General features: G+C 35.5%; 1 protein-coding gene across 2 annotated transcripts; it reads left to right on the forward strand.

The window, feature by feature from the left end:
- Positions 15,391–22,660, forward strand: LOC109720463 (hexokinase-3-like). 2 transcript variants are annotated; one of them, XM_020247599.1, is made up of 9 exons: positions 15,391–15,662; positions 17,470–17,620; positions 17,710–17,892; positions 18,280–18,354; positions 20,243–20,398; positions 20,482–20,580; positions 20,678–20,805; positions 21,764–21,845; positions 22,071–22,660. In XM_020247599.1, the coding sequence occupies exons 1-9, from the start codon at positions 15,391–15,393 to the stop codon at positions 22,407–22,409; spliced, it is 1,485 nt and encodes a 494-aa protein (XP_020103188.1). In that variant the 3' UTR covers positions 22,410–22,660. The 2 variants fall into 2 exon arrangements, with proteins under 2 accessions (XP_020103188.1, XP_020103190.1); XM_020247601.1 differs by lacking the exon at positions 22,071–22,660 and adding an exon at positions 21,263–21,347.

The following is a 22,776-nucleotide window of genomic DNA, read 5'->3' on the forward strand; positions in this document are numbered from 1 at the left end:
GAAGTTTTCCCTTTTTTTTTTGCACGTATTTAACCCTCCCTCTAAATATGCCAAATTGTTTAATTATTCTTACCTAGGCGGTAGATTATTTCGATTCGAAGTAGGAATAAAAAAAAAAAAAAACGTAGTAATGAGATTATTGTATAGCTCGATACAAATCAGTGCGTAAATAATATTACCAATAAACTAAGATGTGATCTGTATATAAGATTATAAAAAAAGAATGCTTGGAATTTGCTAAAATATATTAGCAATTTATATAACACACATGAAACACGTGCGTCAACATATCAAAACATTCTTTTATATTATAAGGGCCAATATATTAAACATACATGTAAAGAAAAACAGTTTATAGAAATCATAAAATAGATAGCGGATTAAGGATTTGGGTTTGATTTTTCTTGTTGGGCTTGGGCTGTGCCCACCAAACTTGGCCCTATTGAGGGCCCATAGCTTAAGATTTGGGCCAAGCATAAAGGAGCTTTCACCCTTGAATCAACTGAAACTTGGGCCAATATCACCGACCGTCTCTAGCGCAAGTGGCAAAGAGTTTGGTGATTGGTATCTGAGATTTCGAGTTTGAAGTCTAGTTGTTTTGCATTTTTAATTTGTTTATAAAAAATGAACGAAGTTCAATATATATATATATGGAGAGAGAGAGAGAGAGAAAGAGAATTAAGCTACTATGCTATTAATAGTACCAATTGTTTAATACTATTAGGTTTTCAGCCATTGGATAAAGAGATATGCGGTTAGAGTAATAATGATTCCTAATTAGGATAATAGTGTTCCCCTAGGGTTGAGTGGATGGTTGATTGTTTAGTATAATTTAACGGATGGAAATGGTAAAAAAAGTAGATCAAATGGCTGAAAAGTCGATAGCACTACGCTTGATACTATTGAGAGTATAATAGCCGGATTCTCTCTCTCTCTCTCTCTCTCTCTCTCTCTCTCTCTATCTATATATATATATATATATAAACTGGACCTTGCTCCAACCTAGTTTTTTTTTAGGGCTTAAAATGGTTACATCAAAAACTTGAGCTTCCTAGTTGTTCTTTCTATCTTAGATTGGTTATTTGGTCAAAAAAAAGAGAGGGTATGAGATCTTATTCTAACATGCCTTTTGTCCCCTTTTCTTTATTAATCTACTTGTTCTAGCATGCCCTCCATCCTCTTTTTTTTTCTTTTATTGACGTATAATTCACCTACTGTTTTGTGTTGTACATAGCCAGCACATTCGTAGCAAATAAGAGCACTGCTATGATCAATCGAAGCATGTTCCTTCCTTTTCTTCTCTTCAAGTCCAATCTAATTCACAAGAGCAAATTAGGAACTTGATATTTGTTAGCACAAATGCGCAAACCCATAAGCAAACTTGCACCAATGGATGCTAAAGAGAGCTAGCTACTAATGTGAAAAGGGTACAAATTAAGAAGCACTAATATTAACAAAGTCACCAACATAATATGCACTAACTAATCCTATGATGAAGTACAATCCCCCCTTTCCCTTTCAAATCAATTTAGATGGGGACATAAGTTGTAATATATTGTAATGAGTGATTTGGCAAATAAGGCCATGCTTTTGGATTAATCAAATATTCTTTGGCATTCACACTCATTGCTTGTGGATTTGGGGATATCTTGTGAGCCCAAATGTATTGACTACATTTCTTTTTGTTTGCTCTGTGTTGAATGTTGGCTTAAATGGGTCAGCATTCTACTCTGTGGCGGGAGGCAATGTTGGACCGAGTCATGTTTGAAATGGCGTGAGGCTGGGTGGGCCTAGTCATGTTCGAAGTGGCGGTGAGGTTGGTTGAGCCGAGTCACAATCGAGACCCGTGGGTGCTGTATTTGCACACTTTAAGTGAATTGGTTGTATATTTCTAACAGTTCGAGCTTTTNCTATCCTGTAATTGTAGCCCAGGTTGAGCCGAGTCATATTTAAAATGACGTGAGGTTGGATTAAGCCGAGTCATGTTCGAAGTGGCGTGAGGTTGGTTGAGCCGAGTCACAATCGAGACCCGTGGGTGCTGTATTTGCACACTTTAAGTGAATTGGTTGTATATTTCTAACAGTTCGAGCTTTTGGGATTAATGGTTAGTGCCAACGATTCGACATTGAATTTCTAGCTTATGGACTAATGCTTAGTGAGATAAATAAAAATGATTAGCTTGAATCCCTGAGAGAGAGAGAGAGAGAAAGAGAGAGGTTTTGCAACTTAATAATTGTAAATCTACAATGTAATATGAGTTCATGCTTAAGTAATAACAAAAGGGTTTGCGAAAACACTATTTGGGCTAGTAAATTAAGATCAAGGCTCTCAAATTAACAAAATTAAACACTCGTGTTTGGAGTCTGAAAATACTTTCTACTTCTGAAATAAAGTGCTTAGCAAATAAAAATTCAAAAGTTTTTTACTAGGAACGGAAAAGCGCAAAAGGCTTTTAAACTTTATATGTAGGCAAAAAACTTCAATTTAAAACTACGATAAAATATCAAAGTATTTTTAATCAAAATACTAATCAGACTTTTCGAACAGCTAGAACTTTTGCAGAAGCTACAGTAAGGCTATACAGACTATAAGTTTGCCACGGTAGTTCTCGAAATGTAAACTTCATGAACTTGAGACTCAAATTTAAACCAAAAAAATTAAGAACTTCTAATTAATTTTACCTAAACTTGGCCAAAAGTTCAACTACTAAAATGGTGCAAATTAAAAACTATGCCCATAGGATCACTTTAGGAAATATTTATATGAGCATATGCTAACCACCTTAATTTTTTTAAAAAAAATTTAAAAAAAAGTTGAAGCAATTGTTAATTAAAAAGAGTTTTGCGTCAACATGTTGCAAGCGTGATGACGCATTGGTCCAATTAGAAATATATATATATATATATATATATATAGAAAAATGCACAAAGACCCCCCTAATTTAGCACTTCAGCAAACAGACCCCGGGCAACGTTTGGTTAGGGAATAGGGATAGAACTAGGAATAGCCCCTTATTCCTCTTTTATACCTAAACGCTAATTTTTTACCCGAAAATAGTAGTTCTCGGTTATCCCCACCATCACCTCCATTTTTTATATAAAACTATTTAAAATTGTTCTTATCTCCGGGAACAACCCAATTTTCATCCAAACACTATTTTTCTTATCCCCATGCTTGTACCTATCCCTGTAATAGCTAGTTCTTACTTATACCCGAACCAAACGGTACCCTAGAGTATGAATTCTTAGTTTTGGCGACTGGATCTTCTAAACTTTATCCAATTATTTAATAAGTCTACGTCTTCAAATGAAGTTACTAATAACACAATCGTTTTGGTTGCTTGTATTATATATAGTTTTGTAAACCCTTTTATAAAATATATATGTTTTTCATTTATTTTGACATATGAAAAAAGAACACGCCCTAAACTTTATCAAATTATTTATTTTGACATATGAAAAAAGAATATATATATATTCTTTTTGAGGAAAAACATGCCATAAAGCAAATTTTTTTTTAATTAATCAAGGGTACAGACTAAGTAAATTCATCTATAGAAAACCCAAAAAAAAACTTTTTGTTGGTGAATTTCCAATTGGCCAAACGATCTGCGACTATATATAGTATTTTCAGAAAATCTCCAAATCCAACTCTATATGAGGGGTAAAATAATAATGTGACAATGTTATCAATGAGGAAGCTCTAAGAATTAAACAATTTTTTTTTAAAAAAAAAAAGAAATGTGTCCTCACACTCAACATAATGTGTTGTGTTGTTCCATTTTGGGTTGGCTAAGAAGAGGGGTTGTGGCCATCCCATGTGGCCAACTTGAAGTTTATTGATTGTTTGGAAAGATGGGTTTGGTGGCTTAACCACCTTTTGGCACTACTCAACTTCCCTCTCTCTCAATTTGGTCCCTCTTAATAATTCTTTGACAACCCACATAGCCAAATTAAAAAAACCATCCTTAAAATTAAAAAAAAAAAACTTTTTATTCTATTTGTCGGCTGTTCCTAGCGTAAATGGCTAAGAGTTTGATGATTGGTATTCAAGATTTTAAGTTCGAAATTTAATTGCTTCACATTAATTTCCAGATAAGTTTATCTTAAAAAAAAAAAATGAACGCAGCGGATAATATGCTACTTTTTTTTCTCTCAAAAAAAAGATATTTCACTTTATTTTACTTTTCAAGAGTCTTTAAGCGTGGTTGCTTGCACGAAAAAGCAGCCATCGATATATATCTCAAATTATTTTCATTATTTTATATAAATTAAATCAAGCGGCCAATCAAATATAAATTTTGTTGTTGATCCACAAAACTAAGTTGAGGAGCCATTGACAAGGCATATGATTGTTTCCACTCCCATTATTTGTAGGAATTAACATAAGTAGGCTTAACTAATCAAATAATTCCCATAATAATTAAGAAAGGAGCTACCCAAACTTAGGGTTTGGGTAGTTATTTGGTGGCTTGTTTAGGTTTTCCCACCTAACCCTTTTGTGGAATAAAAAGTGCTTCTATGCAGAAAAAAGCCATTGTTGGCCAGAGGACAATGTGCTGGATTTGTACTTTGGCTTTCCAAACCCCCATATCCATTCCATGGCTTGGACTGTTCACTGCAACTGTGATATGTCACACTTCTTTCTTTTTTTTGTTATTCTTTTTCTTAACTGAACTAGAAATATAAAACAACTAAGGGTATATTTATTTCAACGTAAGTAGACTTGGGGTGAAAGTGAACTTTAGATTGAAGTGGAGTTTAGGTACAAATTAATTCACTTCCGCTGTTTGTTTAACTGTGAAAGTGTAGTTCTGTGAGTTCTGTTGTTTATTTAGTAGGAAGTAGATGACGTAAAAAGTGTAGCTCTCCATCCCCGGCATACTTACCTCCGAAGTGATATTATTGTCTATTTTGTAAATTAGTGAATAATAAATTATAATAAATAAAAATTAATATAATTATATATATGTATAATTATAAAATAAAATTTAAAAAAATTATATTATTTGTTTGCATATAAATTATTATAATGTAACAAATAAAATTCTAAAATTAAAAAATTATTAACATTTAACAAATTCATTTTTCATCATTTTCTAAATATACAAATTAGACAAAAAATATTTTAAAACTTATCTAACCAAATTTGATCACATTACCTAACCAAATTTAACAAGCTCCTTTGCCTCTTTGCACTTCACCGGAATTGACTTCGCCCCGTGAGAGGGCGAAGTCAATTACCCTATTTTGGGTGAACTCGACTTTCGGCCGTAATAAAATTACGACAAAACAAACAACGAAAGTGATAGTTTACGGCGTAAACAACTTCCCCCCTCTCCACTTCCGCCTCACTTTCACCCAAACAAACACACCCTAAACTTTAAACTTAGAACCTCGCGTATTTAGTATTAATCCTTTAGCTGACAACATTAGATATGGTCGGAAAGTTTTTAAAATTTCAGTAAAAAAAAAAAAGAGAAAACATATTAAGACAGGAGTGAGGCTACTATGCTATCGGAAGCACGGAGCCTTCCGTGTTTCCAGCTCGTTTTCGATGTTGCGACTTTCGAATCGTCGATCGGCTCCGTTAAACTTGATCTAGAGTATTTGAAGTACCTAGAAAATAAATTTTATGATTTTACGATATCATTTGCCTAGTGAACGAAGGGGCTCAAAATCAACGGCTGAAAATAAAAATCTTACAAAATGTAATAATATGACATTAAAATTTTAAATCAAAGATATTGATCTTGTTTTATATAGTATAAAGAATCTTCTATCAAAATTTCACGTAATTTGGATATTTCTACACCGTTAAACTTGCAAACGGCTCACTACGGCCGTTAAAATTTGTTGATTTTGAGCCAATTCGATCACTAGGCAAATGATATCGAAAAATAATAAAATTTATTTTCTAGGTACTCCAAATACTCTAGATCAAGTTTAATGGAGCCGATCGACGATTCGAAAGTTGCAACATCAAAAACGAACTGGAAGTAGAAAAGGCTCCGTACTTCCGATAGTACAGTAGCCTCACTCTTCAGACAGATAAAGTAATACAAATCAGAAGCAGTTAAGGGTATAAGATTTACACTTATACTATAGAATGTACGGATAGTATTGCTTATAGTCTACGAGGCTTTTTGGACCTCTAGTTTGACAAGAGCTCCAGTATAAATGTTGTATAGTTAAGAGAACTTCTCAAATTAATACTAGCATATAATTTAGGTAAAAAATATATAGAGCTTACTTAAACAATTTTGAGTAGATTATCCAACTTTTCAAAATTTAAATTTTAATATCTAATATTTCAATTTGTTTAAGTTAAGTCAGTTGATGGCTCTTTCGATGCAAGATTAATTTAAGCAAATTGTACGATTTTCATGAAATATAATAATAAAACCTATAAAGATAAGCAGTACATTCTAAATTTAAAGTTATAGAGTAATTAACTGACTCAAATCAAATTAATTAGAAGGTTGGATAGAAATATTTAAAATTTTTAATGGTTAGTTAGTAAAATCAAAATGGACGATAGTCGAGCTAAGTTCAATATTACTATTTCTAAATAGAATATCTTCTGCATATTGAGTTTGGGATTTGAATATTTCAATTTTATGTGTAAGATTTTTTTTTCCCCACAATTAAAGATTATATGCTTTTAAAAAAATAATTGATAGTTCAATTTAGTCTCTCACCTTTTTAAGTTTTAGAATAGAGGTCCTAATTTCTATTTATTACCTTAAATTAAATTAATTCATAAAAAAAATGTTAATTTGAATAATTTTTTCCGTGCTAGTACCAAATCATCTAAACAATCGCCATGTTATTTTGGCTAACGAGATTTAAGGAAAAAAAAAAAGAATAATCGCCATTTTTATCAGTCACATCAATTTTTTTATTAAGAATTATTTAAATTTTTGTGAATTCTAAAACAGGGGGTGGCGAGATCTACGTCCTTTTTGGAGTGTACAACTAGAATTTTTATTTTTTTTTTAGTTGAGAGTCGTTCAACGACTAATATTTTAAAATTCAAGTTCAGTAAAAAATAAAAAAATAGTTTCAAGATTTTATCAAATTCATTGCTAATTTTACCAAATTTAATAATTTTAATTACTTTCTAGTAAATAAAATTAAATCGATTAACAGTTGATAACATACAAAGTCATCAAATTTGATATATTTTTTGTAATATAACTACGTATAAAAACTTAAATAAAATTTTAAAAAAGAAGAAGTTGAGGGGCTCTCAATCTAAACAAAAGAAAGTTAAAAACAAACAAAAACTTGAACTATAAACTTTTTTGAGTCGGTTACTGAACATTTCAAAATTTTGTCTTTACTGTCCACTCTTTCAATTTTTTAAATATGAGAGAGTTAACGATACTTTGACTTCAAAATTTAAGCTAATTACTTTTATAAATATAGTTACGGAAGAGTAGGAGAGAATATTCTAATTCAATCTGTAAAAATAAATGATACAGTTAAATTTCGAAATCCAAGTTCCGTTAGCTAATTGAAATCAGACAAATTAAAAAGTTAGTGTTGCTAGCCGAATTTTCCGACCTTTGATCCAGTCAAAGATCCTCCTCGGGGAGCGTGTCGGAGTGAGGAACGGCTGTGGATAATGACCCTTGAAGTTTGCGCCCTTCGATTGATCAGGCGATTCGGCTGACGAGGAATCGGATCAGCCGGGTTCGAAATCTCTACAGTAAATTTGGTTCAGCTGGATGAGCCGAATGAATAAGAGAAATCAGAATTTCAACCAAGGAATGAGCCGAATGTCTAATACAGCACAAGAACTGGTCGGCCCGAAGAGCCGAACACTGCCTTCTATTGAAAGAGAACGGAAAAAGTATAGAAAAGAGGGTTTTAGTTTACAACGGAGTGATGCCTAAAGGGCAGACAGACTCCAGGATGCTAAGTTACAGGAACTACTCCTAGGGAAAGCAGTAAATGCGAGAAAGAAAGATACGGAAAAATAAGGGTGGTCTTCTGTGCGCAAGGACAAAGACCTCTTTTCAGGGTATTATTATCCTATTTATAGATGACCCCCTTGGTCAGTTATTGCTCTTACACGATCGGCCACTATCTCCTCATATTCCGGACCACATCTAACCGATTAGAACCGCATGTAACTGCTTGCGGTTATCGTAACTTCTTTCAATTGGCGCGATTTATTTTCCTTTACACTTTTCCGGTGCTCCCGGTGCACGACCAAATAGATGCTTTTGAAGGGAATACCAGCACCGATCTTGTCCGCGCTTAATTGTCTCAACAGTTAGATAGTAAAATCAAAAATTTGAAAATAGGGTAGTCAAATTTAAAATGGTACGTAGTTTAGATAAATGCATGCGTTTTTACTAGAAAAGAAAGATAGTTGAGCAGGTTATTTAATAATAGGTAAAAATGTATTAACTTATCTGAAATAACTTTTGATTTTTTACTATATAATCTTTTAATTTATTTGATTTGAGTAATTAATGACACTTTGACTTTCAAAATTTGAATACATCATTTTTTTTACAGATTTAATTAATATATTTTATACAATTCTCGCAACTACAAATTTGCTAAAGTGAATAATTAGCTTAAATTTTGAAGTCAAAATATGTTAAGCAAACTAAATGGTTTGATAGTAAAATCAAAATTTTAAAAAGTTGCATATCCTTGTGGGGGCTATTTCATAGTATCATATAGTTGAGGGGGGTATTCATACATTTCCACCGCATTAATTATTATATAATAACCGGTTCCATGTAACAGTTGCACCTGGAGACACAGCCCCGGTCCCGGCTCTTTTGCCATTGATTACCAGCCGTACGATCTCCCCTCGACCGTACCTGATTCTCCGACCACGTCCCGACCCCACCCGCTCCACCAATCGCATCGCAGCTTATTCCGAGTAGGGAAAACGAGTTAAACGCCTCCGCACGAACGAGCCCCACCACCGTACGCCCGCGCCCGCATGCGGGCGCCGCGATCAGCGCCGTCCGTGGATCCACGTTCGGACGGTGGATTCGTGCTTCCCCGCACGCGGGCCGTTCCCCGGGGGTGGCTCGCACGCGGACCGGCGATCCTCCCCCGTCCGTCGAACTCCGGACGGTGGATCCGCGCTTCGTCGCATGCGGGTGCTTCGTATGGGTTGTTTGGGCGGGAGGTGGTGGGCCCCACACACCACCCCCACCCCGTGGTGGGCCCCAGCAGCGGCTCGAGCCCCGCAATCACGAGGGCGATTTACGACGCCCTCGCCACAAATTAAAATTTTAAATTAAAAATTCAAATTAAAAAATTAAATTAAAAAGTGACTGAGCAAAAGTACACCTCTACCAAACAGCTACCCAAGTGCAAATTTACCCCCATTCGTTTACTAACATTTTGCACTAGAAAAATTTGTTGTATTGTTTACATTAAGAAATTTAATTTGAGTATTTGTTGTTATGTAATAGCTATATATTTATTAGATTAAACATTTCTCTCAAAGTTTCTAGCAATGAAGTTATTAAGTAAATCATTCTTAGCAGATTGAAAAGTTAGATTATGAAGATTGGATTATGGAATTAAGATGGATATAATTTAAGTAGGTTTCTTTTGTTTTTTATTTTTTAAAAGTGTTTGCAGGAAAATCACATTGTTTCGTAAATAACTATTTTTGATCCTTCGTATAGTACATATTTATGATATTTTAAGCATACTTCATNAGTGTTTGCAGGAAAATCATATTGTTTCGTAAATAACTATTTTTGATCCTTCGTATAGCACATATTTATGATATTTTAAGCATACTTCATGATTTGAGTCAGTCAACGACGTTTTATTTTTCTCTACAGATTTAGATAGAATATTTCATATAATTATTGCAATTATAAATTTGTTAAAGTAAGTAAATAGTTTAAAACTTTAAGTTAAAATATCATTGATTGATCCAAATCAGATAAATTGAAAAAATTGGATAGTAAAATTAAAATTTTAAAATTTTAAATAATCAACTAAAAATTGTCCATAGTCCAAATAAGTTACGAAGTTATGATAGCTTCTCCCAAAATTTATTTACTCCCCAAATAATAGCAAAAGTGTCAAATATAGTAATTTTTTTGGGTTAATTTTACACAGGCCCCTACAAAACATAATGAATTGTAAATATATTCCTACAAAGTTCAACTTCTATATATTGTCCTTGCAAACATTTTAATATTTTCAAATATATTTCTACTGTTAGGATCCGTTATAAAAAATTAGTTAATCATATATTAAATACTTAACATTAGTTAGTTAATGAGGTGAATTGATCTTTTCGTCCCTCTTTAATTAGTGGTTGAGATTTTTAGAAAAATATATTTGTATTGCCAAAAAGGTCATTTCACTTATAAAATAAACAGTATTTTAACGATAACAAATCAGAGAAACATATTTGAAAATATTTAGACTTTTGTAGAAACAACATATAAAAATTAAACTTTATAATAATATATTTGTAATTTACTATATTTACAGGGACTTGAATAAAATTAATTCCTTTTTTTCTGGGGTAGTTTGGGTAGTTTAATGGGTAAGCTTAGGGTTATCTGGTCGTCCAGCCTGGCTGTGCGGTGGCGCATCGAGGAGTGCGGTGCGCTGCTGCGGAAGTGGCGAACCTTTTGCCTTTTGTTTTCTCTTTCTCGCCAATTCCTTATGCCTACCCCCACAACGTCCCCCAAAATATAGTCGACGACTCAGTCTCATCGTACCCTGCATTTTGCATTACAATGCGAGACCTATAGCATTGAATTAGATCCCGCTGCCGCCTGACTGTCAAATGTACAATGACAAATCATCGACTATTGCGTATACTGTTTAGGGGATCGAATATGGCCGGATATTTGACGAAACCATAACCGCATCCATATTTTTTATATGTCGGATGCTAAATTTTTATTATTATATACGTTAAAAACAGATTCGGGATGTGGTCGGATATTTTTTTCAAACTCGAATATGAATCGAATATGTATTCAGATAATAATATAATATGCACATATACAAAAAAAATTATTTTATTTTTCCACCTTATTTTCTGACTATATTTCTTTACATATAAAATACATAATTTTAATATATAACTCATTATAAAATAACTGGAATAATACAAAAAAGTCACCTTATTTTTTCACAACATGTATTAATTATTTATCCGTATCTTGATTGGACGAGTAGACAAGAAAAATCAACTCCGGAGGAAAGAGATTTGGGTAGGATGGACGGGCAAAATTGAGATAGACGAATCCAAAAAATATAAAGAATATAAAAATAATAATAGTAAAGTTCGGATATATATATCTACAGCTATATCTGTTATTTTCATATATTCGAAAAATAACTCTTTAAAACAATATTCGTATACGCATCCGTATCCGACCAGATCCTAATATTTTCTATTCGGATCTGAATATTTTCAAATAATAATATTCTATCCGTTTTCACCCTAATATCGTCACATTATTGTGAGTTATTTTGTGCAGTATATCAGACCAGCACATCAACAGCAGTAGAACAAAAGGCAATATTAACATTTCGTGTCTAAGCAAACCGAGCAAATAGAATATCAAGATATTTTTCTATCACACTTTCTGAGCGATACAGACGCTTTCTGGAATCGCGGGGAGAGGCGGAGGGAGAGTTAGGGGGGGTGTTATGGGGTGAGCATAGGAGGGGTATGCAATGAGAATGGTGTAGGTAGAGGGGGTGTGGGGTGGGGAGAGAGAGAGGGACTGCGAAATGCTTAGCTGGAATTAGCGGAGGACAGCTGGGAATCGTACGGCGGGGGATGGGGAATAGCGCGCGAGGCGAGAGGTTACGCAGCACCCGTAGCCGTTCATCCGCCTCGCGCGGTGGGGTACACCGCTGCGCCGAGCGGCACCACGTGGCCCCTGCGCCGCCGCAATTCGGCCCCTCATCCGACCGTAGAAACCGAGCGAGATTCGGAGGGAAGCGGCGGAACGGAGGGCGCTCGTTGGCCGCGGTGCGCGGATGACGTGGCGCGCCTGGAGCAGGGGATGATGCGTCCTACTCCTCTTTTTTTTTTCTCTTTTGTCCCGAACTGTAGCCGCGTCCCCTGTCCCCCCCACTCTCTCTCTCTCTCTCTCTCTCTCTCTCTCTCTCTCTTTCTCTCACTACGCACGCTTTACGAGGCACGCACACTCTCTTTCTTTTCTCTCTCTTCTCTTATAATTTTTGTTTCCAATTTTGCCCTCCTGGTTTGGGGTTAATGCCCTAAAATGCCCCCGTTGTGAGGTTTTGACCCTGCTCTGAACCACTCACTTGGTCTGAGAATGAGAAAATTGTTCCCTAGACCCGGTTCACCATTTTTTTTTTTTGTTTGTGGATTGTTTTACCCTAGTGTAGGTGGATTAAAAAAAACGTATTATTTTTTTTTATAATAGGTGGATATATATCTGAAATCAATTCTACTGTGCCACCATATAAGCTAATAAAAAGTCTAATTAATAATGTTATTATTTTCAGATAAAATAGCTGAGACTAAAAACACTTTTTCTAAAAAGATAATGTTAAGTAGTATGAAACAATTAGTTTCTCTAAAAACTTAATCCGGTAGAGAATTATATTCTTATATTTTTATGTTTAACATATAAGACACCCAATTTATAATTATACGTAGATCACGAGTTCGATAGGTAGTTTGGGAGGGGAGAAAGGCGGTTGAGGTTTACAATTTACATAGCATACAGGCTTTTGAATTTCGCACTTCAGTATTTTTTAAAAAAATTTTAAAATATTTTAATTATTAGGCGTCTTCTGTCAAATCGTTCGTTAATTTGAAAAGAAATGGGCACATTAGCATCAAATCTTACCGAATAGCAATTTTCATCCAAGTTTACAAACTATTTAAGAGAAAATAGTTGATTGAAATAGGCCAATATCACAAAAATTAAATAAGAAAAAAATCACGTAAATTTGAGGATTGATAGTGTAACTCATCGCCGGAAAAAAAAAATGTATATTACATTACAAGACATACTAATTTAGAACTAGTTTGATCATGCAGTAACTAAAAGCATAGCTTTTATTGTTTGAAACTCCAAAATAACTAAAAACGCTTCTAATCTTTTCTCTAACACTATAAAATGTATTGAAAATGTATGTGATTATATATTTCTCCGGAGGTGGCTACCATCATAATTTTAAATGCTTTTGAAATTTTTTGGCTTTCTAAAATGTAAAAGCCGCGCTTCTGGCCCGCAATCAATACCTTTAGTAGACCAGTTCCAACCAAATAATTATTCCTAATTAAATTTGCAATTTGTGGTCATTGACAATCGACAATATATATTATGATTCTTAAGAATGTTGTTAATTATAATCCATATATAGAATAAACTTTTCATTGTAGTAAAGACATATATACTAACTCTCATATTGTAGGGTATATATGTAAGCAATATTCCACTTGTTTTCTCAAGCGAATAGATTCACCATTAATGTATGAGATCACTAAATTTAAAAAAACTGGATTTGGTGTATCTTTTGTGAACCTTTAAGCTCATTATTTGGATACAAAGGACAAGTATAATTCAAGAATAAAATAATATATTTTAAAAAACTAGGGAGCTTACTAATAATTTTACAACCTTTTTACGTCAGTGATGACATTGTTTGTTTTTAAAGTTAAATATTATAATTCACAACGAGGGCAAATAGTTAGCGTAGCAAAATGATCAATAAAGAGATGTCGAGAAAATTCTGGGATTAGATCTTAATCTATCATGAGATCCTCATAATTATAGTTGCAAAAATTTTGATTTTAGAAAATAATTTACGGGCAGTGTATATTTTGGATACGATTCACTTACTACTGATTACAAAATACATCGTAATCAAATAAAAATGATACACATACAAATATATTCTCACTCAAAACATGCTCTTAATAGCACTAAAATAATTATACCATATATATATACATATTTAACACAATTCACTAATAATAATCACTATATCCAAAACAAATTTATTTACGCTAATAAAATTATTCAACTCATCATTCAGTTTGGAAACTTTTTGCAGCGTATCCACGTGGCAATACCCTATTGGTTGTCCTTCTCGCCAATTCTCCCAATTCGTCGTACTCAATTAATTTTGTTTCCGGTAAATCTCCTACGACTATGCGAGCCAGTTACAATACGACACGTGTACGGAGCTGATACGGCCTATAGCGTAGGGGATCTACTCCCCCTCGTACAGCCTATGTGCGACGGGTTGACCATGGTCAAGGGATACGCTCACTTAATACTTAATTTAAGTGTCGTTTAAGTAAATAATCCTAATTCTTAGGCTAATAATTGGAGCTCATCACGCTAACGACTCCGTGGAGTAGAATAAACTCCTGGACTCGGTCCGCCACGTCATCCGTGCACCCACAACTTTTTTGAATTGTTAAAGAGGTTAAAATTTTAAAAAATGGGTAAATTACAGTTCTGGACCTCAAACTGCAAAGCGTTTAAGCTTTACTATATTATAATAATTTTACGACTTTAATATTTGAAATTATGAAATAATAATTAAAATATTATGATTAAGAAATATATGAGGTTAGTTAGTTATAAGTCATTAGAGAAGCTGTAAATATGTGGCTAATTATAGTTTATATTAGAAATTTCAAAAACACATGAAAGTATATTATTTTACTATTTATATATATATTATACAGGGAGCGGCGGATGATTGGGCGATCCACAGCGACGTGGTGGACCGGGTGCAGAGAACAGTTTCTGAAACGTAGACCCGGCGCGTCGCTATCGACACAAGTCAAACCCATGCCCCGGCTTTTGAACCCGCCACGTCCACATCCGTCATTTTGTGACATTTCCAGGGGCAAATCCGTCATTTCACGAGACGCTTATTTTCCGAAAAAGGAGTCCACCACCACCGAGCACGCACACACCACTCCGCTGTCCAACGCGAGTTTAAATAATAATAATAAATAATAAATTAATAATATTAATAAATAGTTTTTATAAAATAAATAACAATTTATTGAAAAATATTATATTTATTTATTTATTTATTTTAAGAAATCGTATTAAAACACCACACTCTCTTTTTCTCGTCTCTCTTTTTTCGGTCTCCTCTGCTTCTTCTCTCTTCTTCTTTTTTCTCTTTCGCTCTCTCTCTCTCTCTCTCTCTCTTCGCTCTCTCTGTTTCATTTCTCTTTGGGGCGCTTCGTCGAACACTTGATTGGCGAAGGCGCTTCCCTTCGTTACCCCTCGTTTCCCGGCGCCAGGGGGCTGGGGGGGGTGCGAAAGCTAGGGTTTCGCGGCGTTGCGGGGGTGGGGAAGGGGTGTGTGTGTGATGGTGTGAGCGATCGGTGAGGAGGGAGCGGGGGGAGGAGGAGATGGGGAGGGTGGGGTTCGCGGCTGCGGCGGCGTGCGCCGTGGCAGCGTGCGCGGTGGCGGCGGCGCTGGTGGGGCGGAGGGTGAGGGCGCGGCGGCGGTGGTGGCGCGCGGTGGAGGTGGTCGGGGAGTTCGAGGAGGGGTGCGCCACCCCGCTGGGGAGGCTGAGGCAGGTGGTGGACGCGCTCGTCGTGGAGATGCACGCGGGCTTGGCCTCCGATGGTGGGAGCAAGCTCAAGATGCTCCTCACCTTCATCGACACGCTCCCCGATGGGTATACCTCTCTCTCTCTCTCTCTCTCTCTCTCTCATTGTGTTATGTTTGGGGAGACCCTCGATTTGGGTGTTCCAAGAAACTCACTTCAATGGGTTCTTAGTCTTTTTTGTGATTATGTTGTTTAAAATCTGTGTTGGATCCTTGGTTTTACTTGGGTTTCTTCTGTTGTAGTTGATGCGAGGTTAATGAATCCTTCTGTTGTGGTTGATGCGAGGTTAATTAATACTAGTAGTAGCATTCAATGTGAGGAAGAGGATGAGTTACTTTCTCTCTCTCTCTCTCTCTCTCTCTCTCTCTCTCTCTCTCATTGGTTCTGTTGGGAGATTCCTCTATGGAATTTTGTTGTATATATCGAGAGGGTTTTGATGTGGATGCGTCAAGGTGTCGTCTTTATCGGGTTTTGTTTCTTTTGGTTGTGATGTGATTACGTCGTTTGTAATTTGTGCGTGGTTGTTGTTTTTTGTTGGTTTTTCCTGTTGCTTCATTAGTGGTTTAATGAATAGTCACTCAATGAGGCTAATCAATAGTAGCGATCAATGTGATGAAGAGGATAAGCTACTGTGTAAACTTTTTCATGGTATTGTATGCAGTGACTGTTTGATTCTTTCAGGGACATAACATGTTGTTTTTTTTTAGATATAAGCTAATCTCTCTCTTTTTTCCTCTCATTTTTTATGTTTAAAGATGGTTCTATGGTTTCTTCATAGTCGCAGATGTTTTGATATGTTACATGTGCTGAGATCACGATGCTCAAAATTTGTGCCGGATTCTTGGTTTTAGTTTGTCCTTTTTCTTGGGTTTTGCTAGCTAGTTGATTCTTCCTGGAAGATAACTTGTTAAGATGAACTCTAGTCCTACAGTATCTGGGTAACATGTACTCTTATTTCATCGGTCTTGTTTTGAAAACATTTTTATCTCCATAGCTTGTATTAACATACTTTTTGGACGGCTTCAATAACTTGAGTTCTTTTTTGGTTTTTTATATCTGTTTTCTGTTCCTTGAGTAGTTGTCTACTGATCTATTGCAGGGATAGTGGGCTTATTTGATGGAGGTTGAGTTTCAGTGCTATACATTGACACTATTTTGTTTTCTTTATACATTTTTGATGTCACTATCTTTTGAAAATTTCTTATTTGCTGTTTGTAATCTTTACATACGACTCTTTACAGTTTATAGCCCAATATTCCCAAGTTTATGGCACTTTGAAAAAAGAGTGGGATAAATCACATTGCTACTTTGATTTATGCAGCTGTTCATGTGATTCACGCTAAGCCAGTTCTTTTTTTTTTTGCCTAATTTGAAAGGTTTTTGCATGAGTTTTAAAACCCTGCACTTTGATGACCTAACTGGGAGCATGATATCTCTACTAGATCTGTCAATAGATTCTAGATCGAACTTTATTAAGTTTCATCGTCACATACAAAATCTTAACCTAGTGATTCTCAAATGCAATATTAAGGGTTTTCCAAGATTTAATATTTCCTACATGGTCATAAAGATTGATTTGTCGAGAGGACTTGTTCTACTTTAGTTTATCCGTCGTAAGACGCTAATTCAACTAAAATGTTCTGCTCACGGATTTCCCAAATCCAATATTCTAACAAACAATTTATCTTGTAAGTCATCATGTCAGATACATGTTAAAATTTCTCATCTGCTTAAACATACTCATTGCTGGTTTGCAATGCTAGAAGACTTACTCTTTCTCGATCTACAAATAATGGCTTCTGTGTCTTTCTTATAAATTATCATTCATTTATGCTTAATCTTTCTTTTGGTTTGTTTTATCCTTCTTTTCCAACAGGAGCGAAGAAGGCATCTATTATGCTCTTGATCTTGGAGGAACTAATTTTAGAGTATTGCGGGTTCAGCTAGGAGGTAAAGGGTCTATGATTTTAAGTCATAAAGTTGAATCCCAACCTCTTCCGGAAGAATTAAAGTCCGGAACAAGTGAGGTAATTTATAGTTTCTAGAATGTCACACTTGTTAGTAAACATTACACTGTAATGTGTATATTACTCTTCTTTTTTTTCCCCACCTGCAGATTCTGTTCGACTATATTGCATCGACGCTAAAAAACTTTGTTGAAAGAGAGGAAGATGATTCCCAACAAAAGACAGATGAGAGAAGGGCACTTGGCTTTACATTTTCTTTTCCTGTTAGACAAACTTCCGTTTCCTCAGGCTTTCTTATCAAGTGGACAAAAGGATTTTCAATTGAAGATGCTGTAAGTTGAATCTTCTTTGATCGGTTGGTTCAACTTCATGGTGATTTTTCAGTTGTTTAGGTTAATGAAACTTGGATTGTATATTGCTGTTCTTAATAATTCAGTTGATAAACGCTGGCTCCTTTATGTTCAAAACTATTTAGCTGCATCTTTAAAATAGTAACCTGTGAAATGAATGTGTCTAATATCTATTTGTATTGCCTGTGAAAGAATGACTTATTCTTATAGCTATAAAACTATGCCCTTTTTTTTGAGTATCATCTGTAAGTTCTTTTCTGTTGACTTCGTTAGTGTTGTTTTAGATGGGTATTCTTTTAGTTATGTTGGTTAATGTTTATCATGCAATATTGCAAGTTGTACTTAGACTTATCAGCTTTGAACTTTCAGGTTGGTAAGGATATTGCTCGAGGTTTAGAGGAGGCCATGACCACGAAAGGGTTGAATATGCGGGTGGCAGCCTTGGTATTATTCGAGTGTCCTCTGGTTCATCTAGCTTTTTGTAACCGCAATTTTGCAACATATTGAAAATTGCTTTGAACACTTTTCCTTGCATGAGACGCTGAATATATGGATGCACTTGCTTAAATTATTTGAACCTGCATGAGTTTACTCACTTAGCTTGAACACTTCAATGCGGGGTTAGATAATATGAGCATGAGATATGTTAAATACCTATCTTGTCACCACCACCTAATAATTCTATATGTGGGAAAACTCTTGGGTGAATACTAGTATACTTAATGTGTTCCCATGTGGTTACGAAGGTCATTTGTGAAGTTGTTAATCCTATTGAGCTAGTCAAGCCCAACTGGCAGCAACTTTGATTGTGTGTAGGCACACTTCCAATTGATATCATCTTCCAATATTGAAAACCAATTTAATCAACCTTTCAAGTTCGAGGAGAAGTCAATCTGATTGCTATCAGGAGTTAGGATCATGCTTGGAAGTGATCGAGCCTGGGTCTCTTTTCTTAGACCAAGTTTTGACGAGTTTAGTTTGGAGCTGGCAATCGTCCTTGAAGAAGTTTTAGATAATATGAGAAGCTGCTGAAATTACAGAATAATAAGAAGTTTTAAATAATAAGCAAAATCACTAAAGTCACAGAATATAAAGGCATATCAAAGAAAAGGTAAGATGAATGTATATTGTGTCTGATATGTCCTTTTAACAAATCTTGTTGCGTAAATAACTATGCAATGCAAAGATTTTATGTACCTATAAGTGAGTTACACATTATTTTCGAACAGCGAAATGTCATGAGTCGTGAAGTGTGAAAATGAATGAAACCTAAAGACATTATCTTGAATCATATATATTGGCCAGTGATCCAGATTGGAACAACTAGGTAAATTTTTTTCAAGTTGAAAAGATATAAACTTGTTAAGTACGTATATTTTAAGTTGGAATTTTGTAATTTTTATATCACTCAGTCGTTAAAGTATTTCCTTTAATGAGAAAAGCGGTTTTCATCTACACATTATAAGACTTTACTGTTACTGTAGAGTGTTGATCGAACTTCTATACTCATCTGATATCAAGATACTAGGAAATGTTGAAATAGAATTATATCAAAGAACGAAATAAATTCATAAGATGGATGAAATGAGGTGTCAAACCAGCGTTACCTGGATCAGTGCTGACCCTTCGGAACATCATTTAGGATCGCATAGAATATTCACAGTGCGTTTGTGATCTGGATCGCAAAAAAGGTGGTGAACAGGGATTAGTGAAAAAGAATTTGAATTTCCTAGATTAATTTGTCAAGTTACCTAAACAAAAGAATTATACACTTGAGGGAGGTAGAGACGAAGGATACCAATTCTGGCAATAATAATTAACAAAAAGCTCTACGGTAACAAAAGAGATTTCATTCATTTTATATATATGTCAGTTCGCATTGACATTACGAGGCGAACGGCCGTTGGTGTTAGCGATCCAAGAAATCTTACCCCCTCGTACCACATTATGGAGAAATTGCTGTACTGCATATCACACCATGCCTTTTTGAAGTAAAATTGCTTGAAAATCTTCTGAACCATAACTAAAAATTCTGTTGAATCTGCCAAAAGAGGCCAAAATGGTAGGAGCTGGCTGAAGATGACCACAATTGTCTTTTATTTTAGATCTTTCTTGGCCATCAGGCTTTTTTACTCTTTCTCATGGCAAAATTACTAGTTGATGGCAGATGATTGTGCCTGTGATACAATCTAGCTTGTTTTCATTTTGATACTTGCCCATCCTTTTTATCCCACTTGAGTTGCTAAAACGCAATGATTCTTCTTTTACGAATAACAATACAATATGCTGCCTGAGAAATTATATTTGATCCTTATTTAATCTTATTAATCAGGTGAATGATACGGTGGGCACATTAGCTCTGGGTCATTATTACGATCAGGATACAGTGGCTGCCGTGATTATTGGAACGGGTACTAATGCTTGCTATATTGAGCGCACCGATGCAATTATCAAGTGTCAAGGCCTTCTTACAAATTCCGGAGGCATGGTACTCATAATTCTGAGCTATATGATTATTTATAGCAATTAATTGCTACTTGTCTCTTTTATTTACAGTGTTATGGTGATTAGGTTGTCAACATGGAGTGGGGGAATTTTTGGTCATCCCACTTACCGAGAACTTCTTACGATATCGCACTAGATGAGGAGAGCCCTAATCGCAATGATCAGGCAAGAGCAATCTTATCTGTTTCATGTTTGATTTATGTTTGGCATTGCAAGTTTTTGGTAAAACATTAAGTTTTTATAAGTATTTCTTGTACTATAGGGCTTTGAGAAAATGATCTCTGGAATGTATTTGGGCGAAGTAGTAAGAAGAGTGCTACAGAGAATGGCACAGGAGTCGGATTTATTCGGTGATGCTACTCAAAATTTATCTGTGCCATTTAGTTTAAGGTATGTAACAGCTACTGTGGGATTTTTCTCGATTTACTGCACAATGCAACTTCAGTGTGGATTCTTTTATCTTTTTTCCTTTTTGGCATCTCTCTTTCTCTCTCCCCCTCTCTCTCTCTTTGTTGCCACTCCCTATCATCTTTCCTTCTATGGAGTAGCATGCCAATTCACATGGATCTATGATTTTTATTGAGAGATGTTGACCTATTTCATGTCTGTTAGTCGGTCTTAAAAAAGTTTGTCGACTAATTGGGACCTATTCTACTTCGAGTCCTAATTAAGTCAACATTGATAAAGGGGGTTTGGCGAGCCACCTTACTGTTATAAAGCTTTTGCAATGCAGTGGTTGTGTTCAAGGCCGCTTTTTGACCTGCTCTTTGTTGATTTTCTTTATTAGATATAGTTGTAGTGTTCCCATTCATGAGCCTAACAATGAAAAAATTAATCTCTTATTAAGGTTCTACTCTTCTAAGATGTATAATGGGGCATCGAATTGAAATATCTATGTTGCTTCTTATGGTACAGCGATGATGCATCTCCAGGTAAAATAATTGTTCATTTATAGGTTTCTGGACTTCGAAATGGGATGTTTACTCTATTTCTATCCATGTCATGTGTTTGAATCGCTTAAAAATCCTCTGCATGTCAGAATAGAGTTAATGAAGAGTGTTGATATTGAAATTAGACCTAGTTTGGGAATGCAGTCTTCAAATGCAACTCCTTTGATGCTTTAGAGCCCACCAAAAATCTGAAAGATCTTTGGAACTGTGCTCCTGCAATTTGAGAAAAATGGTTGTGGAAATCCGGTGGAGAAGCATTCAACTTATATATGTGTAATGAGGTGATATCTTGATTGATGTAAAAGAGTGATAAAAGTGAAACTAGCATCGTTAGACTCGTTATGTAAAAAGAACAGTTTATGATTCGCTTCTCTAATTTGCTCTCTTCAAATTTCCAGCACACCAATAATGGCCGCCATGCATGAGGACGATTCACCTGATTTGGAAAGAGTCCGACAGATAATGGAACAAAATTTCCAGGTAATTACGCATTCTCGAAGTGCTAATGCTGTAAGTACCTTATACTATGCCCTGAAGCGCGGCTGGTGAGTCAACTTTTGCAAGGCGACTCATATTGCCATATTTGAAATCTTATTCCGTTTGGGAATTTTCCAGGGTACCTATAGCATTTCTTTTCTCTCTATCACAATATGATCTCGTTGAGAGTCAAAAGTTCTTTGCACCTTTCTCCATTATATATTTCAGATGCCGCATGTTCCTTTGAAGACAAGGAGACTTATCATAAGAGTATGCGACATCGTCACCCGACGGGCCGCCCGCCTAGCGGCGGCAGGGATCGTCGGGATACTGAAGAAGATTGGTCGTGACGGAAGCGGAAGATCGAGAAGCAAATCGCAGAGGACGTCCGTCGCGATCGAGGGGGGGCTCTACACGGGCTACTCGAATTTCAGGGATTATCTAAACGAAGCCGTGGTCGAGATACTGGGCGAGGAGGTCGCCCGAAACGTCATCCTCCGCGTCTCCGAGGATGGGTCGGGGATTGGGGCCGCTCTACTTGCTGCTGCACATTCATTAGATAGATAAAAGAAGGTTCTCCGGTATAGAATATATACATGTTATCTCTCTGTGCAAATGTATAAAAGGGGAATGATTGTTTTACAAGTCAAAATATAAAGCTGGTGTTTGTGCAGAAACCTCTTAAGCCTCTTTTCTAATCTCTTCCTTTCCCTTTCCTTTTATCTTTTTCCAGTGTATAGTGATGAGGTGACATTCTTTGTTTCTTCATGACCTTCCTCTTTCCTGCAATCTTATTACATAAGAAATGGCTCTTTGAAGGTGCTGTCGGGGAATTATGCCCCTGTTATATTTTCGAAAAAAATCATGTTAAAAAAGAAAAAGAGAAAAAATTAGTGTGTGTAATTTTGTGCATGAAATGTGTGGATTTTCTTTT

The sequence above is a fragment of the Ananas comosus genome, linkage group 14 (genome assembly GCF_001540865.1).
Source record: "Ananas comosus cultivar F153 linkage group 14, ASM154086v1, whole genome shotgun sequence".
NCBI lineage: Eukaryota > Viridiplantae > Streptophyta > Magnoliopsida > Poales > Bromeliaceae > Ananas > Ananas comosus.